General features: G+C 34.4%; 2 protein-coding genes across 3 annotated transcripts; one reads left to right on the top strand and one right to left on the bottom strand.

Moving 5' to 3' along the window:
• Positions 1-1,146: 1,146 nt before the first annotated feature.
• LOC132174005 (probable ubiquitin-like-specific protease 2A) lies at positions 1,147-4,992 on the top strand. The gene is made up of 5 exons (XM_059585721.1): positions 1,147-1,322; positions 1,455-1,586; positions 1,657-1,738; positions 1,856-2,045; positions 4,691-4,992. Exons 1-5 carry the CDS (start codon positions 1,147-1,149, stop codon positions 4,990-4,992), a joined length of 882 nt encoding a protein of 293 aa, XP_059441704.1.
• A 4,748-nt stretch (positions 4,993-9,740) lies between these two features.
• Positions 9,741-21,198, bottom strand: LOC132176587 (uncharacterized). 2 transcript variants are annotated; one of them, XM_059588836.1, is made up of 10 exons: positions 21,052-21,198; positions 16,375-16,460; positions 15,707-16,218; positions 15,248-15,364; positions 13,440-13,613; positions 12,356-12,523; positions 11,864-11,987; positions 11,307-11,534; positions 11,066-11,190; positions 9,741-10,257 (listed from the first exon to the last, which is right to left on the bottom strand). In XM_059588836.1, the coding sequence occupies exons 1-10, from the start codon at positions 21,085-21,087 to the stop codon at positions 10,199-10,201; spliced, it is 1,629 nt and encodes a 542-aa protein (XP_059444819.1). In that variant the 5' UTR covers positions 21,088-21,198; the 3' UTR covers positions 9,741-10,198. The 2 variants fall into 2 exon arrangements, with proteins under 2 accessions (XP_059444819.1, XP_059444820.1); XM_059588837.1 differs by having other exon boundaries at positions 9,741-10,254.
• Between the last annotated feature and the right edge of the window lie 312 nt (positions 21,199-21,510).

The raw sequence follows: 21,510 nt of genomic DNA, 5'->3' as shown, positions 1-21,510 counted from the left end.
TCCGCCTATTGTCAATACAGGCAAGACAGCATCTTTGATATATTACTATTTTCAGTTGTTTTTGCCTTTTAACTTAAAGATTGTAACTTTTGCATTATTGAATGAAATCTCCAATTTATCAAAAAAGAAAATATTGAATGAATTGTCCAAAGTTTCAGTGAAGAATATGAAGTGAGTAATGTTTAATGTCGTATATAATTGATTTTACCTTTTTTGTCATCAGGGCAGTAAAAATGTTGTAGGATGGCATGAGGGAAAAAGGAAATCTAGGGTCTCAGAAAATTATAGTTAGGGTTTGTAACAAGTTGGTATTGGTGAAATTTGTTTGTCAAATTAGGGGTTTACGTATCTAGTTGCTTTTGCTGGAACCAATGAACGTACAATGAAAAGTAAAGAATCACTGCTAGCATCAAACTAGTAGGAATTACTCATTCGAAAATAGCATTAAATCTCCATGGTTTACAGAAAACTTGAAACCAATTGTACAATTGTTTAATATGTTAGATTATAATTTATAGTCATTGCAATTTATATAGGGTTCGCAATGACCTAAGTCTAATAACCCTCAATTCTTAATTGTTGCCTTTGAAAGAAAGTAATTTGGACCATACATTATTACTAAAGATTAATAATAGAACCCTAAAGCCTTATTATTGGACCCACAAATAATTAAAAATGAAAAAGAAATATCAACACTGATGTGGGATATGCTTGCCACAGTGCTGTGAACAGTTAATGTCAGGAAGTGAACTTTAATTTAACTGCAACATAGGAGCCACAACGTAATCTTTCCACCAAATTGAAGCTTGGGGTTGCTAAATCTGCTCCTTGTTTATTGTACAAAGTTTAAGTGGCCACTTTCTATCAATAAAACAATTTTGACCACATTTTTATCGCTCTCTGACAGTTTTTGGGTAATCAAATTTCAGAGAATGTTGTAGCGTCCTTCTCTACTTGCAAAAGGACGGGTGAACAAGAAGCTGAAGATCTAAGGAGAGCTAACATTAAGTATGCTATTTCTAAGCAAAAGAAGCTAGATACTGGAGCTTTTGAATGCCACTTTGAGTGAGTCATAATCTCAATTAATATGGTGTGGGAACGATGGTCTCAATGTTTTTCCCTGTTTTCTGAATAAAATTGTTTGACATGTGTAGGAAATTATGGGGAAGCTTTTCTGAAGATAAAAGGACCTCCTTTACGTACCTTGACTGCTTATGGTTTCACTTGTATAGGAGACAACCCTATAAAGCCAAAGTGCTAACATGGATTAAGAATAAGCACATTTTTTCAAAGAAATATGTTTTGGTTCCTATTATTTGCTGGTAAGTTCTTTCCATTAACTTGGCCGCTAAGCATTATTTTTATTGCAAATGCATGGGATTTTATTTTGTTGTCTTGTTTCTTTGGCGTATAGATTGGATTGGATTTTATTGTTTGAAATACCATTTCTTTAGGGATCACTGGAGCCTCTTGATCTTCTGCCACTTTGGTGAGAGCTTGCAATCAAAAACCAGAACACCATGCATGTTATTGCTGGATTCGCTCCTAATGGCAAATCCAAGGTGGGTTGAACCAGATATAAGAAAGTATGCATCTAAACAAACCCAGACTCCTTGTTTCAGTATGGTAGTTTATTGATTTTTTGGTTTCTTTTAGGTTTGTGTTGGACATTTATAAAGCAGAGGGTAGGCCTGAGAATGAGGACTTTATTTATCGAATTCCTCTCCTGGTGCCTAAGGTGACCACAATATATGCTCTTGATTCATTTCCACTTTAGTGCTATTGTATTTTTCACTTGTATTTGCATCTTGGGAAAAAATGGATTTTTTTTTTTTTTTTTTTTTTTTTTGTTCAGGTTCCTCAACAGACAGGTAATCAGGAATGCGGTAGTTTTGTTCTTTACTTTAGTAAATTGTTCGTGGAAGGCACTCCAGAGGATTTTAGAGTTGAGGATTATCCTTACTTTGTAAGTTTCAGCTGGCTGTCATGTTTATTGCTTCAGGCGCTTCATACAATAAACATGACAACCAGCGGAAACTTACAAAGTAAGGATAATCCTCAACTCTAAAATCCTTCGGAGCGCCTTCCACGAACAATTTGCTAAAGTAAAGAACAAATCTGCCGCATTCCTCATTACTTGTCTGCTGAGGAACCTGAACAAAAAAAAAAATCCACTTTTTCCCAGGATGCAAATACAAGTGAAAATACAATAGCACTAAAGTGGAAATGAATCAAGAGCATATATTGTGGTCACCTTAGGCACCAGGAGAGGAATTCCATAGATAAAGTCCTCATTCTCAGGCCTACCCTCTGCTTTATAAATATCCAACACAAACCTGAAAGAAACCAAAAAATCAATAAACTACCATACCGAAACAAGGAGTCTGGGTTTGTTTAGATGCATACTTTCTTATATGTGGTTCAACCCGCCTTGGATTTGCTATTTGGAGCGAATCCAGCAATAACATGCATGGTGTTCTGGTTTTTTATTGCAAGCTCTCACCAAAGTGTCAGAAGATCAAGAGGCTCCAGTGATCCCTAAAGAAATGGTATTTCGAACAATAAAATCCAATCCAATCTATACGCCAAAGAAACAAGACAACAAAATAAAATCCCATGCATTTGCAATAAAAATAATGCTTAGCGGCCAAGTTAATGGAAAGAACTTACTAGCAAATAATAGGAACCAAGACATATTTCTTTGAAAACATGTGCTTCTTCTTAATCCATGTTAGCACCTTGGCTTTATAGGGTTGGCTCCTATACATGTAAAACCATAAGCAGTCAAGGTACGTAAAGGAGGTCCTTTTATCTTCAGAAAAGCTTCCCCATAATTTCCTACACATGTCAAACAATTTTATTCAGAAAACAGGGAAAAACATTGAGACCATCGTTCCCACACCATATTAATTGACATTATGACTCACTCAAAGTGACATTCAAAAGCTCCACTATCTAGCTTCTTTTGCTTAGAAATAGCATACTTAATGTTAGCTCTCCTCTCTAATCGCTGACCGCGAGGAAAAAAGGGAGTTAAAGTCCTTGTTAATGCAAAGCTCCTCCTTAGATCTTCAGTTTCTTGTTCACCCGTCCTTTTGCAAGCAGAGAAGGACACTACAACATTCTCTGAAATTTGATTACCCAAAAACTGTCAGAGCGATAAAAATGTGGTCAAAATTGTTTTGTTAATAGAAAGCAGCCACTTAAACTTTGTACAATAAACAAAGAGCAGATTTAGCAACCCCAAGCTTCAATTCGGTGGAAAGATTACGTTGTGGCTCCTATGTTGCAGTTAAATTAAAGTTCACTTCCTGAGATTAAATGTTCATAGCACTGTGGCGAGCATATCCCACATCAGTGTTGATATTTCTTTTTCATTTTTAATTATTTGTGGGTCCAATAATAAGGCTTTAGGGTTCTATTATTAATCTTAAGTAATAATGTATGGTCCAAATTACTTTCTTTCAAAGGTAACAATTAAAAATTGAGGGTTATTACACTTAGATCATTGGGAACCCAATATAAATTGCAATGACTATAAATTATAATCTAACATATTAAACAATTGTACAACTGGTTTCAAGTTTTCTGCAAACCCTAGAGATTTAATGCTATTTTCGAATGAGTAATTCCTACTAGTTTGATGCTAGCAGTGATTCTTTACTTTTCATTGTACGTTCATTGGTTCCAGCAAAAGCAACTAGATACGTAAACCTCTAATTTGACAAACAAATTTCACCACTACCAACTTGTTACAAACCCTAACTATAATTTTCCGAGACCCTAGATTTCCTTTTTCCCTCATGCCATCCTGCAACATTTTTACTGCCCTGATGACAAAAAAGGTAAAATCAATTATATACGACATTAAACATTACTCACTTCATATTCTTCACTGAAACTTTGGACAATTCATTCAATATTTTCTTTTTTGATAAATTGGAGATTTCATTCAATAATGCAAAAGTTACAATCTTTAAGTTAAAAGGCAAAAACAACTGAAAATAGTAATATATCAAAGATGCTGTCTTGCCTGTATTGACAATAGGCGGACATTTTTTTGATATTGAAGGTGCACATGATGCTTTATTTGCAGCTCTCTCCACATTAGTTTTCGAAGTTTCGACTACTTTAGCAGGAGAAATTGGATTTGAGGCAGGCAGAGCACATAAAAGCAATTACTTCCGTGAGATGAAAAAGTTTCATACCTTTAATCAAGACAAGGGCATAAAATGTGTTATCGAGAAAAGAAAAGGGCGTAAAATTTGTTACAGCCTCACAAAGTGTTGTGAATCTCAGCTGTTCTTCCCATCCCTTTCAAAACCTTTTTTTAATTTCCAGGCTAAGAAGAGGAAACCATCCATAACTGAACTTCCATCAATGTTGTGAGACATACATTGATGAAAGTTCAGTTATGGATGGTTATATAGTATTAACCTGCAATAACTGATGTAAAACTTGAATACTTGAAAAAAAAAAAAAAAAAAATTATCACCTTTCAATTTCTTTAATGTTTGAGGTGCCCGTTGATTAATCATTGAAGGTACACCACCATGCCTAAGAGGCTTCATAAGTCCTGACGGTCCAAGACTAGGATTTTCTTTCGCCCTTAAAGTGGAGCACTTTGGGGTGGCGGTTCTGGATCCAACTGGTGTCCTTTGAGAGGATGCCTTTGAATATGATGGACCAGGTTTCCGACCAAAAGTAGTCTGTGAAGGAGTTCCTCTTTTCGTGGCTGCTGATGATAGCTTAATGGCTTCCTTAGCAGTAATGAACTTCACTTTGCCAGTTTCAGCAGGCTTTTGCCTTTTAGAATATGCCTACCCCCCAGAACTGGGACCTACTGTATGCATACCATCTCGGCAGCCTATTTCAGAGGAATCCAATGTCATAGTTCTCATCATACATTTCTTAAAACAAGCTTCAGGCAAAACTATATTGCTTGACAGACATGATTCACAAGTTCAATTTTTTGTGTTATCGTTGGAATAGACCCGCATGCAATAACTGAAAAAGGCAAAAATGAGAAATATAATCATATGACGTTGTTAAGCTAACAAATGAGGAAAATAGTGACAGAAAATTGCACACGTGTTATAGACAGACGAGAGAGAGAGAGAGAGAGAGAGAGAGAGAGATGGAATATGAGAGGGGGTGGAGGGAGCTAAGAGTATTATCATTCGTATGTTCACGAGCTGTATTGCATATAATGCAAGTAGCTAGGACTTTATCAAAACCAACATCACCACATATGTCACAAAGCTCATTCTGCAGGGTGGAAGAGTATCAATATGAATTCCAAATAAAAGTTACTAATCAATGACAAATTTAATGAAATTTAATTAAATACAATCAAATTATTTAGTTCATTTAATCTGTCCATCACTTAGTGTAAACACAAATGACAGTGCTGCTGTCAAAAATTCGGTGATCCACATAAACTTAGTATTCATGCTCCCAGACAAATTAAAATACACATCATCGGATGAACATATACAAATTGCAGAGGCAGGAACATTTCAATTCAAATTATTTGAGAATGAAACTTTAATGAAGAGTGAAGACAGAAGATACATGATGAAAAATAACTTAAAACAAGTTCATAATTTTGACAGTAAAATAGCAAGGAAAAACTGCGATGTATGTACTTAGAAGCAGCGTGTCCTGCTATGGAAGAATCTGCACAATATCAGGTGTCCTTGTATAGTGATTTTTCTACAAAAATGCTCACAGTTTGGACCCAGCATAGTGGGAATCAAGGCATAGTCCTTTAGTTTAGTGCCTTGAGAGCTAAAAACGAGGAGGACTTTAATGAGCAAAGGCCACTTAGGTCACCACCTTCTGCAATTTTCTCCATGGAAGAATTAAGAATACCATGTTCCTACAGATGCTGAATACAAGGAGGACAGCACAAGGGGTGTCAAGGCAGAGTTCTTTAGTTTATTGCCTTGAGAACTAAAAACAAGGTGGACTTAAATGAGCAAAGGCCACTTAAGGCACCAGCTTCTGCAATTTGCTCTATGTAAGAATTAACAAGATGTTTCTAGACATGCTATAAAAATAATAGGAATAATAAAAAAGAAAATGCAAAGTGCACAACAGTGTTTCCATAGGACTAAGGCAGTGAAGGCAGCGATTTGTGGCAATTACAATCTTGTGAAGGTAGCATAACAGTTGATTGATACGAAAGTGGAAGATGGAAGTGCATGTTATTGGTGATCATGATCATGAAGATTCTGGTAACAAAATAGAAATGTGTTGACACCAAGTAGAAATGGCATTTGATTATTAAGATGGTTCTTAAGGTTCCCCAATAAAATTTCACTTTTAGGAGAAAAACATCAATCTTGAGGATTGTGGTTATATGAAGAAGATGAAGGATAGAATATGCATTTGCAATAGGTAATACAATGTTTATGTCCATGGTCTTACTATACCACATCAAAGAGATAATATTTGCGTTCAAGATTACACTATGAAATAGAAGAATAACAACATCCATATGAGATTTACACTTTCTAGGACTGAATTTGAAGTTCACAGCAAATTTCTTATAATAACAGAAAGCTAAAAAGAGTGGCCAGAGACTTTATCCTAGCCATTTCTTCCACAGTTAGTCCTGGAGTTTACCCATCCATCCACTCCTTAGTAAGCACCATGCCTCCAATCAACATACCTATTAAAATCCAGAGTCATCGTACTAAACGCAGGGTAAGTTTCTCCACTTACCTGGGGTTAAATACTCCTTGATTGTTGCTAGAAAAGCTGGGAAACTAATTCAAAGTAGCCAAATAAACGTCCAGGTGTTTTTCAATGGTAAAGACTATGGACTTTTGACAAATAAAAAATTCTAGGAGACTGAAAAGAAAAATGGGAAAATCCACTTTACCCCCCTGAAGTTTCAGGAGTTTTTCAATTTGAACCCAAAAGTTTAAAAAGTGGCAATGTACCCCCCCCAATGTTTCAAAAATTTTCAATTTAAACCTTCCATTACAATTTCCGTTAAATTGGACGGAAATTTTTTTAAAAAAAGCCTGAGGGTAATTATGTAATTTTAGAGATTTTCGTCCAATTTAACGGAAATTGTTAACGAAAGGTTTAAATTGAAAATTTTTGAAATATTGGGGGGGTACATTGCCACTTTTTAAACTTTGGGGTTCAAATTGAAAAACCCCTGAAACTTCAGAAGGGTAAAGTGGATTTTTCCCAAAGAAAAACTACCAATCTTGATAACAAACAAATATATTCTACTTGATTAAAAAAATATATATATATATATGTTGACATTTTGCTCCTACTTCTCAAATAAAGGAAAACTAATTCTAGCATATCACAACCGTACTCAACATGGTAAGTCCAATTAAAAACTTCACCCAAAACTCAGTTATAGCTACAAAACAAGAAGATCAACATGACACTAATACTCTTATTGTTTTTCGCGATCCTAAATCAGACCAGATTTTACTTTTTCACGAATGAAAACTAGATTCTTATTCTAGATGATTGGTGCGTAACTTCCCTTATATTCAATTAAAAACTTCCCTTCCAAAATTTTAAGGTGATAATTGGAAACATTGGTGGACTAAGCAACAAGCACCCCAAAGTTGGGTTAGATTTAAGTTGTATACTTCGTTGATCGTTCCCTCTCCATCCAATCATGTGATTATCCCAACAACGGTATCTAAATCATCATAATCAAAAACTAAAGAGACGGTAATGGCATAAGAACATAGACCATCATCCAAAGCCTATTGGGCTTGACAAGAAATTTAAGTCATTTGTATATTTTGACGAAGTACATTGAATGGATACCTCCTCCTATACTGGATTCTATATAGTTGAAGATAACTGATACATTTTAGGAACTGCTTACTATGATCGCACAAGTATTGGAAATAAAAAGGGGAAGACAAAAAAAAATTACACACTAATCAAAATGCATTTTATAGACTAAATTGTATATCTTTCCCTCATATAATAAACGTTACTCTAAGGATAACAGCCTGATCTTCCCTAAGAGCTCACATCAACGGAAAGGTTATTTTTATTTAATCATCTAGGTTGAAGTACTCAACCATTCAAAGTTTTATAGCAAACATTTAAATTCATGAAGAAAGAAATTGACGAATCAAAACTTGTTTAAAAAATAGTGATTTAAAACATATTTCCTGTAATAATCCTTATTTTTTATTATTTGATTTAATTTAATATTTAGAGTGTTAATTTAAATATGGGAAAGGAGTGGAGAGTAAGGGAAAGTAAGGTGCATGAGTAATATTTAACCTATCAAGTGAAGAAATCCTATCCCAGGAAGACTCAAGTATTTAACTTATATGACAAACTATTCTTAAAATGTTGTTCCTGAGGCATTACATTGGAACTGAATCCCACTAAATAACATATTATAATAAAAAATTGTGTGCATGAAAGGACCCATCACATGGGGCGTGACAGTTCCCTTCTTTATGCTTACATGTTATTTGTGATGAATACTTCAATTAAGTGAGTGTCACATAGGATCCTACCAATCAAGTATAACATGTGTCTTGCCCAATATGAACATGACTTCTTCTTTTTTGATAAATATCCATGCTACTTAAAAACTGTTTTTTTTTTTTGTTTTTTTGAAATAATTGATTCCACTTGTAAATAAAGTAAAATGCCGAAGTCAATAAGTATCCACTAACTCAAGACAATTTGAAATACCATTAGATGAAAAAGAAACTAAAAACTAAAGTGCAAGGGGTGGTGTTTGGGACGGACGATGTTGCAGAGGCGCCAATGTTCTTAGCGAGAGATGAGTCCAAGTACGTAAGTGGCCTCAACCTTGTTTTGGACGGGGGCCATAGCACCACCAACAGAGCTATTAGGGATGGCAAAGAAAATCATCGTTCTTAAGAACCCGATCAATATCATTTAATTAATTAATTATTTGGTGCAAATTAATAGTTTGATCATTTTATGTAATTGTTTCGCATATATTCTTTTTGTTTGGCTTTCTTTGCAATTTCAAATGTATTCCATCAAACCAAACTTCGTGTTGGTGTAACAGCAATAAAATAAAAACCTCAAATTGGTTCACACTAGTACTACTAGATTTATTCGTTAAGAACTTGAAATTAACCTTTGATTTATTTTGTTATTTTTTAATTTTTAACGATGATTGATAAAATAATTTGTTAGGACTATTATATCATATCTTCAGTATTTTGGATAATATATATATATATATATTAAAAAAAAAACGGACTCCTTTATTTGAAAATGTAAAACACACTCTTAAACAAAATACTTTTCTTTATTTTGTTTCAAAATACAATTTTGGTGCCCAAAATTGCAATGCCAATCTCTTGATATTGGAGTACTCTTGTAATTTTAATTGTTGTAATTAGAAGCTGATTGTCATTAGGGGCTTCCAAATTAGCTGTTCCTACAGCGTTCAATTGCTTTGTCACATCACATAGGATGATGATTGGTGTCTAAAATGACCTGATTTATAAAAAGACTCCTATAAACTCTATTTCTCATTTATCTTCGAATTAAAGTTAAATAAGTATTGGTGATAGAGTGAAGGACATAAGGGATTGGAACCCCAATTAGTCATAGACAAGGATTGGAGGCTGGGTTGGTGGGGGAAGAAACATTCATCCCATTTTCATACCGTGGATGAGTGAATTATCATTAGATTTGTGGGACTCATATGTTGTGGAATATTTGCACGATATGTTATGATTGCCGTTTCTGGGATATCAATACAATAGATATGTTGAAATGTATAAAGTTTTAAGAAAATGGGAAAGAGAAGTTACACTTTTCTCAAACATTTAACAATTGCACACACTCAACACAACAAAAGCATCACATATTTCACACAAGGAGACTACCCTAGATTACACAAGTAACAGCATTTTGCTGGAGCTGAAAAAGCAGACAAATGGACCTTAAAATTGCCATCTCAATTTGTGAATTACTGTTTAAGTGTTCATGTAAGGGCTGTATAAAATGATTCTGTACCGTATGATGCGAGTGAGCAATCTGTACCGTATTTTCTGTGAGTTCTGAATCTGTACATTGGCGAACCAATTGTATTTGGTCAAGGAGTACCATTGAGAAAGAAGGTTGCTATACACTATAGACATTTCTTGTGTATGAAGAAGGCATTGCAAGGTGGAGTTCTGAGTAGTGTGTTGTTCCTCATCTACTTTGTGAAGAGTCTTTTATCTTTTACATGGCGAAATACTCCACAGAAGTACTCTGCTATTTTCATAACAAATAAGGTCATTATAAAATGGTGCCATTTAGCTGCAGTAAAATGATTTTGACCTAAATACATAATTATATTAAACAATGCAAATAAAGTAATTCATAAGAAAAATCTTAAAAGGTAGAGCCCCAAATACAGGGGAAGCACAAACATAACATTATTCATCCATAAGGAAAATTCTTAATCTAAGAATGATTAAAAGAGTGAAAACTAAACAAAAAGAGCACACAACAAATAAAAGACACTCCTAAGAAAGATTGACCTAATTCTAATTCCACCTAATTTGGGCAATGGCACCTCCAAAATGTAACGGCTTTTCTCCTTTCCAATAGTCCATATCGGATATAAGGATGCAGGTTTCCAGTCCACATGACATGTACACAACTTTATGTCAAATAAATGAATAGAAATCCAACAAATAAGCTCAGATGTTAATACCTAGTTACCTAGTTACGCCATCAAATAACTCCACAATTTTGTGAAGTTAATAAATCTAAAAATATGTAGGAATTTTTAGGCCTCCCCTGTGCCACCAAGATGAAGACAAAGATTCAATCTAAGAGCCCTTTAACAGTTTACCAACAATCTTCCTTTTTTTTTTTAATATATATATATATATATCTTATTTTCTGATTATAAAAAGTGGTTTAGGATCATTGACCACAACAAAGTATTTTCAATATCAATCACGATAATCTCTACCAAAACAAAATCACAAAACCTGAAGTGTTGTGCTAAGTATGTTCATCTATGGGAAAACTGCAGGAAACCCAAATGATGAGAAGCTTATGAGAAGCTCACTCTGTGAGTCAACATGCATCTGTTTTGATGTAAATATCAGCAACTCTGCACCACCAATAAAACTACTCATCATTGAATTGTGGGCCTCCATCAGCTCAAACAGGCAGGCAGTGGTCTCTTTGGATCTATAAGTCAACAGAAGTCATGTTAAAAAACTGTATAATTAACAGATTGTCACTCAAAAAAAAAAAAAAAGGAAGAAAAAAAGATTGTCACTCAAAAATTAGATGCTAAAACAAACCTCTCAATATTATCATCAGGGAAAAAATATAAAGCTACGTCATTAAGATCAGGACCATTGTTCTGGAACAGCTCCTCCCAGAGTTGGCACCGAGGAAGCAACTTAACCTGAAGGACTAGAGGCATTCTTTGTGAAATCTCATAAGCTTTGCGATTGATGGTGCATTTAGGTTGAGCCAGGAACCCACCGTAAAATTTACCAGGGGTACTAGTAAAAAGAAAGCCTCCTCTGAAGAAAGAAAAATAAATGAAAACTCTATAGAGCAGGAAAGCAATGGAAACTCTATAGAGCAGACACCTAAAGGAACTTAACATCTTTTGCACTGTATGAAGAATTCACTTAAATGCAACAATACAGAAGAATAAATATCTGCCATGCACATGTTAAGAAACAATGAACAAGCCTAAATTAGGGACATAATCTGCCCTTTGCGTAAGAGACAATCTACTAGACATCATTTATTTTACTTCCATGCATTCCTTCCTGTAAAGAATGAATGACTTCCAATTTCATAAATAAAGGTTATAGACAAAATCATGAAAAGATTGGTTACAAACTTCCAAGTAATACGTAGAGCTGGTAGATTATCACAGTATAGCTTGAATTTAGGTAGCATATTCAGCAAGTCTCTTTCTTCAACATCAGAGTTCTTACATTCAGCATCATCTTGGAAGTTACCACCTATAGAAACACAGGAACAGCAATTAGTAAAGCAATCGGATTACCAAATAGTCATATTTCCAAGCTGATATCCCAACTATAACACGATTTCAATATTATGGCTGAGCTCGTTTGACGTGAAAGTGACAGAATATATTTTATTTTTTGTAAATAGAATCATGCCATATCTAGATATCATGGATATATGTATTTTAATGTCAGCAATTTATGAATTAAATCATCAACTTTGATAAGACCTAAATTAATTATTTTTAGTTGGGAAATGTAACTAAATGTCTGTCTTTTCACTGTTAAATTTGTATGTTAAAACTTCTAGATATATAATAAAAATGAAACAGGAGAGAAGCAAACAGTGTCAATTATCTTGCCTGAACTGACAGTTTGTGAAGTATGCATCAGTGGTGAAAACGTGCATGATGCTTTGTTAATATCATCCTCTATCTTCATAGTAGACGTTCCATGTTCTTTAGCAATTAAGGAATCCATTGGTTGTTTTCCAGAAACATCCTCCTCCAAAGCCACAAGGGCCAATTTTTCTGAAATAAAGATCATTAGGGCATCACTACAATATAAATGTCAAAAGATAAATATTATAATATTCTCAACTGATGCATTACGTTTTGAGTTCACTTATATAAGAAACACTGCATCTAATAGACACATCCCAATCAAATCGAAGCAATGCTTTCTAATTGATGAAAGACAGCTTTAATACAGCCAAAAAAAAAAAGTGCACACCCATCATTCTATTTTTTTTTTTTTTTAAGTAAATGAATTTTATTAAAAAGAGAAAGGACACAACTCAAGTACACAGGTAGTATACAAGAGACACCTAAATAGAAAAAGAAAAAGATCAGAAAATCATTAAAGCTAGTAATACTAAGCACTCAAAGGAGGCTCTTCAGTGGTATAGGGTTTTGAAGAAAAAGGACTTTAGTTTCACCACCGTTCTCCTGCAATCCTCAAAACTACAATAATTTATTTCTCTTGAAATACACCACATTAAGCAAAATAGGATCATCTTCCACATTACTACCCTTTGAGAAGAGCAACACTACCCTCTCCAACAAGCGAAGAGACCCACCACCCCTAGGCATAATCCACTTTAACCCATAAAGGCCGAAGATAGAACTCCATAACACATAAGTAGTCTCACAATGGAGCAGAAGGTGATCTACAGATTCCCCATTCTTCTTGCACATAAAACACAACCAACCCCACACGACCCATTTCTCTCACTAGAAGCCATCCACCCCACCCACTACCATATTTACAATCGACTCCGCTCTCCACAAAGTTCTTCTCTCACAAGCATAGTGCCATAACAATTTTTCCAAAAGAGCACAATTAAACAAATTTGTGGTCAGCTATAAATATAGCTAAACACTAATATGCAAAGATCCTAACAACTCATATTAGTAAATTCATACGCATCAATAGGAATTCCGTTACCTTTACTGACAATAGGTGAAGAATGCCTTGATAGTGAAGGTGTATGTGATGCTTCGTTTGTAGTCTTCTCCATCTTTGTATTAGAAGTTTCAACTTCTTTGGTAGCAATAAGGGCATTCATAAGTGGTTTCCCACAAACATCCTCCTTTCTGGCAGCTGCGAGAGCCATTTTTACTAACATAGAGATCATAAAATTATTAAATTGTACCAAAAGATTTAAAAGAAAAAACAGTTAATAGCACCAACAACCGTCAAACTTGTATATCCTAATTGACAGCAGCTTGTACCACCACCGTTTCAGAGCCTAATGGTAATAGTGCCAAGAGGACTTGTTCATAGCTAGGTTTGTTGCATAACGATGCTGCTATCTTCTTTATTGAGAGAGAGAGAGAGAGAGAGAAAGAGAGAGAGAGAGAGAGAGAGAGAGAGGATTGTATCATCTGCTTCACACAAGCCCATTGCACATCACTCATTGGAATTCACTATTTATATCTCGAAATTGTATATATCATAATTAATTTAAACTCAAAAAGTAATATACTGCCATTTGCTTTCAGCTCAAGATATTATGCCATAAAGACTTTATTTTTAACAGTATTATTATATTTGAAAGAAAAATATTTTGATTGCTAGCTGAACCAATAGATATGACAAATAATAATATATTTATGTTTTAAAAATAATTTTAAATCTTTCAGTTGACATTTTATTTAAAAAGTAAGGTATTTAGTTCAAATGTAGGTGATTTTAGTTGAGGCTTTGTTTTTACTAAGAAAAGCAACAATACATTGCCAAGCTAAGGCAAACCTTGAACCCATGCAAGGTTTCCATGGGTTCTAGGTTTGCCTTGGCTTAGAAAAGAGAGAGCCTCAAGTATGCACATTATATACAATTGATCCACCTAAAAAATCACTTGACGTTTGAATAATGTGGTCAAAATTGTTTTGTTGATAGAAAGCAGCCACTTAAACTTTGTACAATAAACAAGAAGCAGATTTAGCAACCCCAAGCTTCAATTTGGTGGAAAGATTACGTTGTGGCTCCTATGTTGCAGTCACTATGTTGCAGTCAAATTAAAGTTCACTTCCTGAGATTTACTGTTCACAGCACTGTGGCGAGCATATCCCACATCAATGTTGATATTTCTTTTTCATTTTTAATTATTTGTGGGTCCAATAATAAGGCTTTAGGGTTCTATTATTAATCTTAAGTAATAATGTATGGTCCAAATTACATTCTTTCAAAGGTAACAATTAAGAATTGAGGGTTATTACACTTAGGTCATTGGGAACCCTATATAAATTGCAATGACTATAAATTATAATCTAACATATTAAACAATTTTACAGCTGGTTTCAAGTTTTCTGCAAACCCTAGAGATTTAATGCTATTTTCGAAGGAGTAATTCCTACTAAGTTTGATGCTAGCAGTGATTCTTTACTTTTCATTGTACATTCTTTGGTTCCAGCAAAAGCAGCTAGATACGTAAACCCCTAATTTGACAAACAAATTTCACCATACCAACTTGTGACAAACCCTAACTATAATTTTCCTAGACCCTAGATTTCCTTTTTCCCTCATGCCATCCTACAACATTTTTACTACGCTGATGACAAAAAAGGTAAAATCAATTATATACGACATTAAACATTACTCACTTCATAGTCTTCATTGAAACTTTGGACAATTCATTCAATATTTTCTTTTTGATAAATTGGAGATTTCATTCAATAATGCAAAAGTTACAATCTTTAAGTTAAAAGGCAAAAACAACTAAAAATAGTAACATATCAAAGATGCTGTCTTGCCTGTATTGACAATAGGCAAACATTTTTTTGATATTGAAGGTGCACATGATGCTTTATTTGCAGCTCTCTCCACATTAGTTTTAGAAGTTTCGACTACTTTAGCAGGAGAATTTGGATCTGAGGCAGGCAGAGCACATAAAAGCAATTAATTCCGTGAGATGAAAAAGTTCCATACCTTTAATCAAGACAAGGGCATAAAATGTGTCATCAAGAAAAGAAAAGGGCGTAAAATCTGTTACAGCCTCACAAAGTTTTGTGAATCTCAACTGTTCTTCCCATCCCTTTCAAAACCTTTTTTTTAATTTCCAGGCTAAGAAGAGGAACCCATCCATAACTGAACTTCCATCAATATCTGTGACAGACATTGATGGAAGTTCAGTTATGGATGGTTATATAGTATTAACCTGCAATAACTGATGTAAAGCATGAATATTCAAAAAAAAAAAAAAAAATTATCACCTTTAAATTTCTTTAATGCTTGAGGTGCCCGTTGATTAATCATTGAAGGTGCACCACCATGCCTAGGAGGCTTCATAAGTCCTGACGGTCCAAGACTAGGATTTTCTTTCACCCTTAAAGTGGAGCACTTTGGGGTGGCGGTTCTGGATCCAACTGGTGTCTTTTGAGAGGATGCCTTTGAATATGATGGACCAGGTTTCCGACCAAAATTAGTCTGTGAAGGAGTTCCTCTTTTCGTGGCTGCTGATGATAGCTTAATGGCTTCCTTAGCAGTAATGAACTTCACTTTGCCAGTTTCAGCAGGCTTTTGCCTTTTAGAATATGCCTGCCCCCCAGAACTGGGACCTGCTGTATGCATACCATCTCGGCAGCCTATTTCAGAGGAATCCAATGTCATAGTTCTCATCATACCTTTCTTCAAACAAGCTTCAGGCAAAACTATATTGCTTGACAGACATGATTCACAAGTCCAATTTTTTGTGTTATCGTTGGAATAGACCCGCATGCAATAACTAAAAAAGGCAAAAATGAGAAATATAATCATATGACGTTGTTAAGCCAACAAATGAGGAAAATAGAGTGACAGAAAATTGCACACGTGTTAGAGAGAGAGAGAGAGAGAGAGAGAAGATGAGAGGGGGTGGAGGGAGCTAAGAGTATTATCATACGTATGTTCACGAGCTGTATTGCATATAATGCAAGTAGCTAGGACTTTATCAAAACCAACATCACCACATATGTCACAAAGCTCATTCTGCAGGGTGGAAGAGTATCAATATGAATTCCAAATAGAAGTTACTAATCAATGACAAATTTAATGAAATTTAATTAAATACAATCAAATTATTTAGTTCCTTTAATCTGTCCATCACTTGGTGTGTAAACACAAATGACAGTGCTGCTGTCAAAAATTCGGTGATCCACATAAACTTAGTATTCATGCTCCCAGACAAACTAAAATACACATCATCAGATGAACATATACAAATTGTAGAGGCAGGAACATTTCAATTCAAATTATTTGAGAATGAAACTTTAATGAAGAGTGAAGACAGAAGATACATGATGAAAAATAACTTAAAACAAGTTAATAATTTTGACGGTAAAATAGCAAGGAAAAACTGCGATGTATGTACTTAGAAACAGCATGTCCAGCTATGGAAGAATCTGCACAATATCAGGTGTCCTTGTATAGTGATTTTCTACAAAAATGCTCACAGTTTGGACCCAGCATATTGGGAATCAAGGCATAGTTCTTTAGTTTAGTGCCTTGAGAACTAAAAACGAGGACTTCAATGAGCAAAGGCCACTTAGGTCACTAGCTTCTGCAATTTTCTCCATGGAAGAATTAAGAATACAATGTTCCTACAGATACTGAATACAAGGAGGACAGCACAAGGGGTGTCAAGGTAGAGTTCTTTAGTTTAATGCCTAGAGAACTAAAAACAAGGTGGACTTAAATGAGCAAAGGCCACTTAAGTCACCAGCTTCTACAATTTGCTCTATGTAAGAATTAACAAGATGTTTCTAGAGCTGCTATAAAAATAATAGGAATAATAAAAAGGAATAGGCAAAATGCACAATGGTGTTTCCATAGGACTAAGGCAGTGAAGGCAGCGATTTGTGGCAATTACAATCTTGTGAAGGTAGCATAACAGTTGATTGATACGAAAGTGGAAGATGGAAGTGCATGTTATCGGTGATCATGATCATGAAGATTCTGGTAACATAATAGAAATGTGTCAACACCAAGTAGAAATGGCATTTGATTATAAAGATGGTTCTTAAGGTTCCCCAATAAAATTTCACTTTTAGGAGAAAAACATCAATCTTGAGGATTGTGGTTATATGAAGAAGATGAAGGATAGAATATGCATTTGCAATAGGTAATACAGTGTTTATGTCCATGGTCTTACTATACCACATCAAAGAGATAATATTCGCGTTCAAGATTACACTACGAAATAGAAGAATAACAAAATCCATATGAGATTTACACTTTCTAGGACTGAATTTGTAGTTCACCACAAATTTCATATAATAACAGAAAGCTAAAAAGAGTGGCCAGATACTTTATCCTAGCCATTTCTTCCACAGTTAGTCCTGAAGTTTACCCATCCATCCACTCCTTAGTAAGCACCATGCCTCCAACCAACATACCTATTAAAATCCAAAGTCATCATACTAAGCGCAAGGTAAGTTTCTCCACTTACCTTGGGTTAAATATTCCTTGATTGTTGCTGGAAAAGCTGGGAAACTAATTCAAAGCAGCCAAACAAACGTCTAGTGTTTTTCAATGGTAAAGACTATGGACTTTTGACAAATAAAAAATTCTAGGAGACTGAAAAGAAAAACTACCAATCTTGATAACAAACAAATATATTCTACTTGATTAAAAAATATATATATATGTTAACATTTTGCTCCTACTTCTCAAATAAAGGAAAACAAATTCTACCATATCACGACCGTACTCAACATGGTAAGTCCAATTAAAAACTTCACCTAAAACTCAGTTATAGCTACAAAACAAGAAGATCAACATGACACTAATACTCTTATTGTTTTTCACGATCCTAAATCAAACCAGATTTTACGTTTTCACGAATGAAAACTAGATTCTTATTCTAGATGATTGGTGCGTAACTTCCGTTATATTCAATTGGGTGGGAGGGGGGCCTTCCAAAATTTTAAGGTCATAGTTGGAAACATTAGTGGACTGAACAACAAGCACCCCAAAGTTGGGTTGGATTTAAGTTGTATACTTCTTTCCCTCTCCATCCAATCATGTGATTACCCCAACAACGGTATGCGAAATTCAGTTTAACCAAACACCATCAAGAATAAGTAGGTCTAAATGGTATACATAACACATGAAACCAGAGTTATAGACTAACCAAGTAAAAGATTACTATAATGCACCTTTGAGAAGTACAAATAAATAAGAAAGAAATGTAATATTATCCGTTTCTGAAGTAATTGAAGTATGGCGTGCAGGAACTCATAGTCTCTTAGTCAGATAAAAACTTAGAATGGTAAAACTGAAGAATGGAATATAAAAGGGGCACAAAACTGTGTGCTCTGAAGAAGGTACATGATGTAGGGTCTCAAACAAAGATTAAAATGCAAAGGGAATAATGCGACAAGGCAATATCAAATATATAGCACCTTTGTTTTAAAACCTATAAGTCTAAAAGAAAATGGATCATTATCAAACACAACAAATATCAAAATACCAACAAGACTAGATTCTAAATCATCATAATCAAAAACTAAAGAGACGGTAATGGCATAAGAACATAGACCATCATCCAAACCCTATAGGGCTTGACAAGAAATTTAAGTCATTTGTATATTTTGACGAAGTACATTGAATGCATACCTCCTCCTATACTGGATTCTATATAGTTGAAGATAACTGATACATTTTAGGAACTGCTTACAATGATTGTGCAAGTATTGGAAATAAAAAGGGGAAGACAAAAAAAAATTACACACTAATCAAAATGCATTTTATAGACTAAATTGTATATCTTTCCCTCATACAATAAACGTTACTCTAAGGATAACAGTCTGATCTTCCCTAAGAGCTCACATCAACGGAAAGGTTATTTTTATTTAATTGTCTAGGTTGAATTACTCAACCATTCAAAGTTTTATAGCAAACATTTAAATTCATGAAGAAGAAATTGACGAATCAAAACTTGTTTAAAAAATAGTGATTTAAAACATATTTCCTGTAATAATCCTTATTTTTTATTATTTGATTTAATTTAATATTTAGAGTGTTAACTTAAATATGGGAAAGGAGTGGAGAGTAAGGGAAAGCAAGGTGCATGAGTAATATTTAACCTATCAAGTGAAGAAATCCTATCCCAGGAAGACTCAAGTATTTAACTTATATGACAAACTATTCTTAAATGTTGTTCCTGAGGCATTACATTGGAACTGAATCCCACTAAATAACATGTTATAATAATAAATTTGTGTGCATGAAAGGACCCATCACATGGAGCGTGACAGTTCCTTTCTTTATGCTTACATGTTATTTGTGATAAATACTTCAATTAAGTGAGTATCACATAGGATCCTACCAATCAAGTATAACATGTGTCTTGCCCAATATGAACATGACTTCTTCTTTTTTGATAAATATCCATGCTACTTAAAAACTGCTTTTTTGGGGGGGGAAAAAATACTACAATTTTTTTTTTTTTTTTTTTCTGAAATAATTGATTCCACTTGTAAATAAAGTAAAATACCGAAGTCAATAAGTATCCACTAACTCAAGACAATTTGAAATACCATTAGATGAAAAAGAAACTAAAAACTAAAGCGCAAGGGTTTATTTGACCAGCTTTCATTGCAAGTATGAAGCTGGAGTTTTCTGTGAAGTTTGTAAACTAGCTTTCTTTATACTAATTTCAAACAAAGGTAGATTGCCAAGGCAAACGCTTACTCATCTCTTTTTTTTTAATAAAGTGTAATACGGTCAGTTCATCAATATTAGCAGAAGTAGTTTCGTCTCCTAAACCTCCCAAGTTCTTATGATCATCTTTGTAATGAAAAGCCCCAAAAGATTGCCTGGCTGCTTCAAATTTACGTTAGTTAGTGCCCCAGATCCCAGGACAAGTTCTGAATACTGAATAAATAATTGTATCTAGGAACAAAAGATGACTTTGATTCAACATGCAGAAAATCAGAAAAAATATTTATACCAAAAAATAAAATAAAAAAGACAAAAGGAGATTAATAAAAATGCAATTTTTCAACAAAGCAATGCGCAACACAAGAACTGAAGCAGAACGTACATATATATATATTTATGGAAGAAGTAAACAGTAATAAACGCCTCTACTAACTGTCATAGCAAAGTTCCCACAACAAACAAAGCTAGAAATTAAAGGCAAACAAAAGAAACGCAATAATCTGTATAAACTTTTATAAATTAGTTTCAAAAAGGTAAAAGAAACGCATTTTAGCAAATTTTCTTGTTTTCTTGTGAACATGGATAGATAACATCACTCTCCTTTTTTTCTGCGCTTTTTAAAGAAAGAGAAACTTCCGTAACAAAACCTACAACAGGTTATCCAAACAGAGATTAAGCTTTCCAAAATATAAAACCATAACATTATAAAAGTAAAAAATGAAAAAGAAAAAAGAAAATCTCTACATACAACACATGCTTGAAAAGAGAGAAGAAGAAGAAATGCAAAGCCCACTTCTCACCCAATGAAAGTGGGGGTGCCATTGACAAGTACAAAAATGAAGACGAGAGAGAGAGAGAGAGAGACAAAAACAATGATAGATGAAGGATTTTCATGGCTTTTAACGGTTTGTTTTACCGAGTTGCTGCGACTCCGAGGTGGTTTCTTTTCCATGGCTGCTGATATTCTTCTTTATGTCCTCGTCGTTTGGTCCCTTCTTCTTCTTGTTCGTCTTGGGGAGTCCAAAAGTCTGCTTGTGGGGCAAGCAAAAGCGCCGGACCAAAGACAAAAGAGAGGGAGAGTGTTTTTACAAAGGGGAGAGGCTTGTATTAATTGGTTGTGAGGGAGAGAATATATGGTGTGTGAGTCTTCTTGTTTGCTTATTCTGAGGACTCACATCCAGAAGAACCCAAATATATATATATATATATATATATATATATAAGGACAAAAATGCCATTCTCTTGAGTTTTTTTTTTTTTTTTTTTTTGACATATCCGCACAAAAGGGGGAGGAGGATTCGAACTAGTGACCTTCACTTCATTAAGTGTAGTCCCAGTCGATTGAGCTACCTCTTGGGGACAATCTATTCCCTTG

This window comes from Corylus avellana, chromosome ca3, assembly GCF_901000735.1.
Source record: "Corylus avellana chromosome ca3, CavTom2PMs-1.0".
Lineage (NCBI taxonomy): Eukaryota > Viridiplantae > Streptophyta > Magnoliopsida > Fagales > Betulaceae > Corylus > Corylus avellana.
This window is presented reverse-complemented; position numbering and strand designations above follow the sequence as displayed.

Excerpts from the sequence above, each read along its gene's own strand:
- LOC132174005 (XM_059585721.1), top strand. The coding sequence starts at position 1,147 with ATGTGTAGGAAATTATGGGGAAGCTTTTCTGAAGATAAAAGGACCTCC. Across the intron at positions 1,587-1,656 it reads GTTGAACCAGATATAAGAAA|GTTTGTGTTGGACATTTATA; the intron begins GTATGCATCTAA and ends GGTTTCTTTTAG. Across the intron at positions 1,739-1,855 it reads TTCCTCTCCTGGTGCCTAAG|GTTCCTCAACAGACAGGTAA; the intron begins GTGACCACAATA and ends TTTTTTGTTCAG.
- LOC132176587 (XM_059588836.1), bottom strand. The coding sequence starts at position 21,087 with ATGGAAAAGAAACCACCTCGGAGTCGCAGCAACTCG. Across the intron at positions 16,461-21,051 it reads CTCGGAGTCGCAGCAACTCG|AATGAGCTTTGTGACATATG; the intron begins GTAAAACAAACC and ends TCCACCCTGCAG. Across the intron at positions 10,258-11,065 it reads GATGCATGTTGACTCACAGA|CAGAGTACTTCTGTGGAGTA; the intron begins GTGAGCTTCTCA and ends TTATGAAAATAG.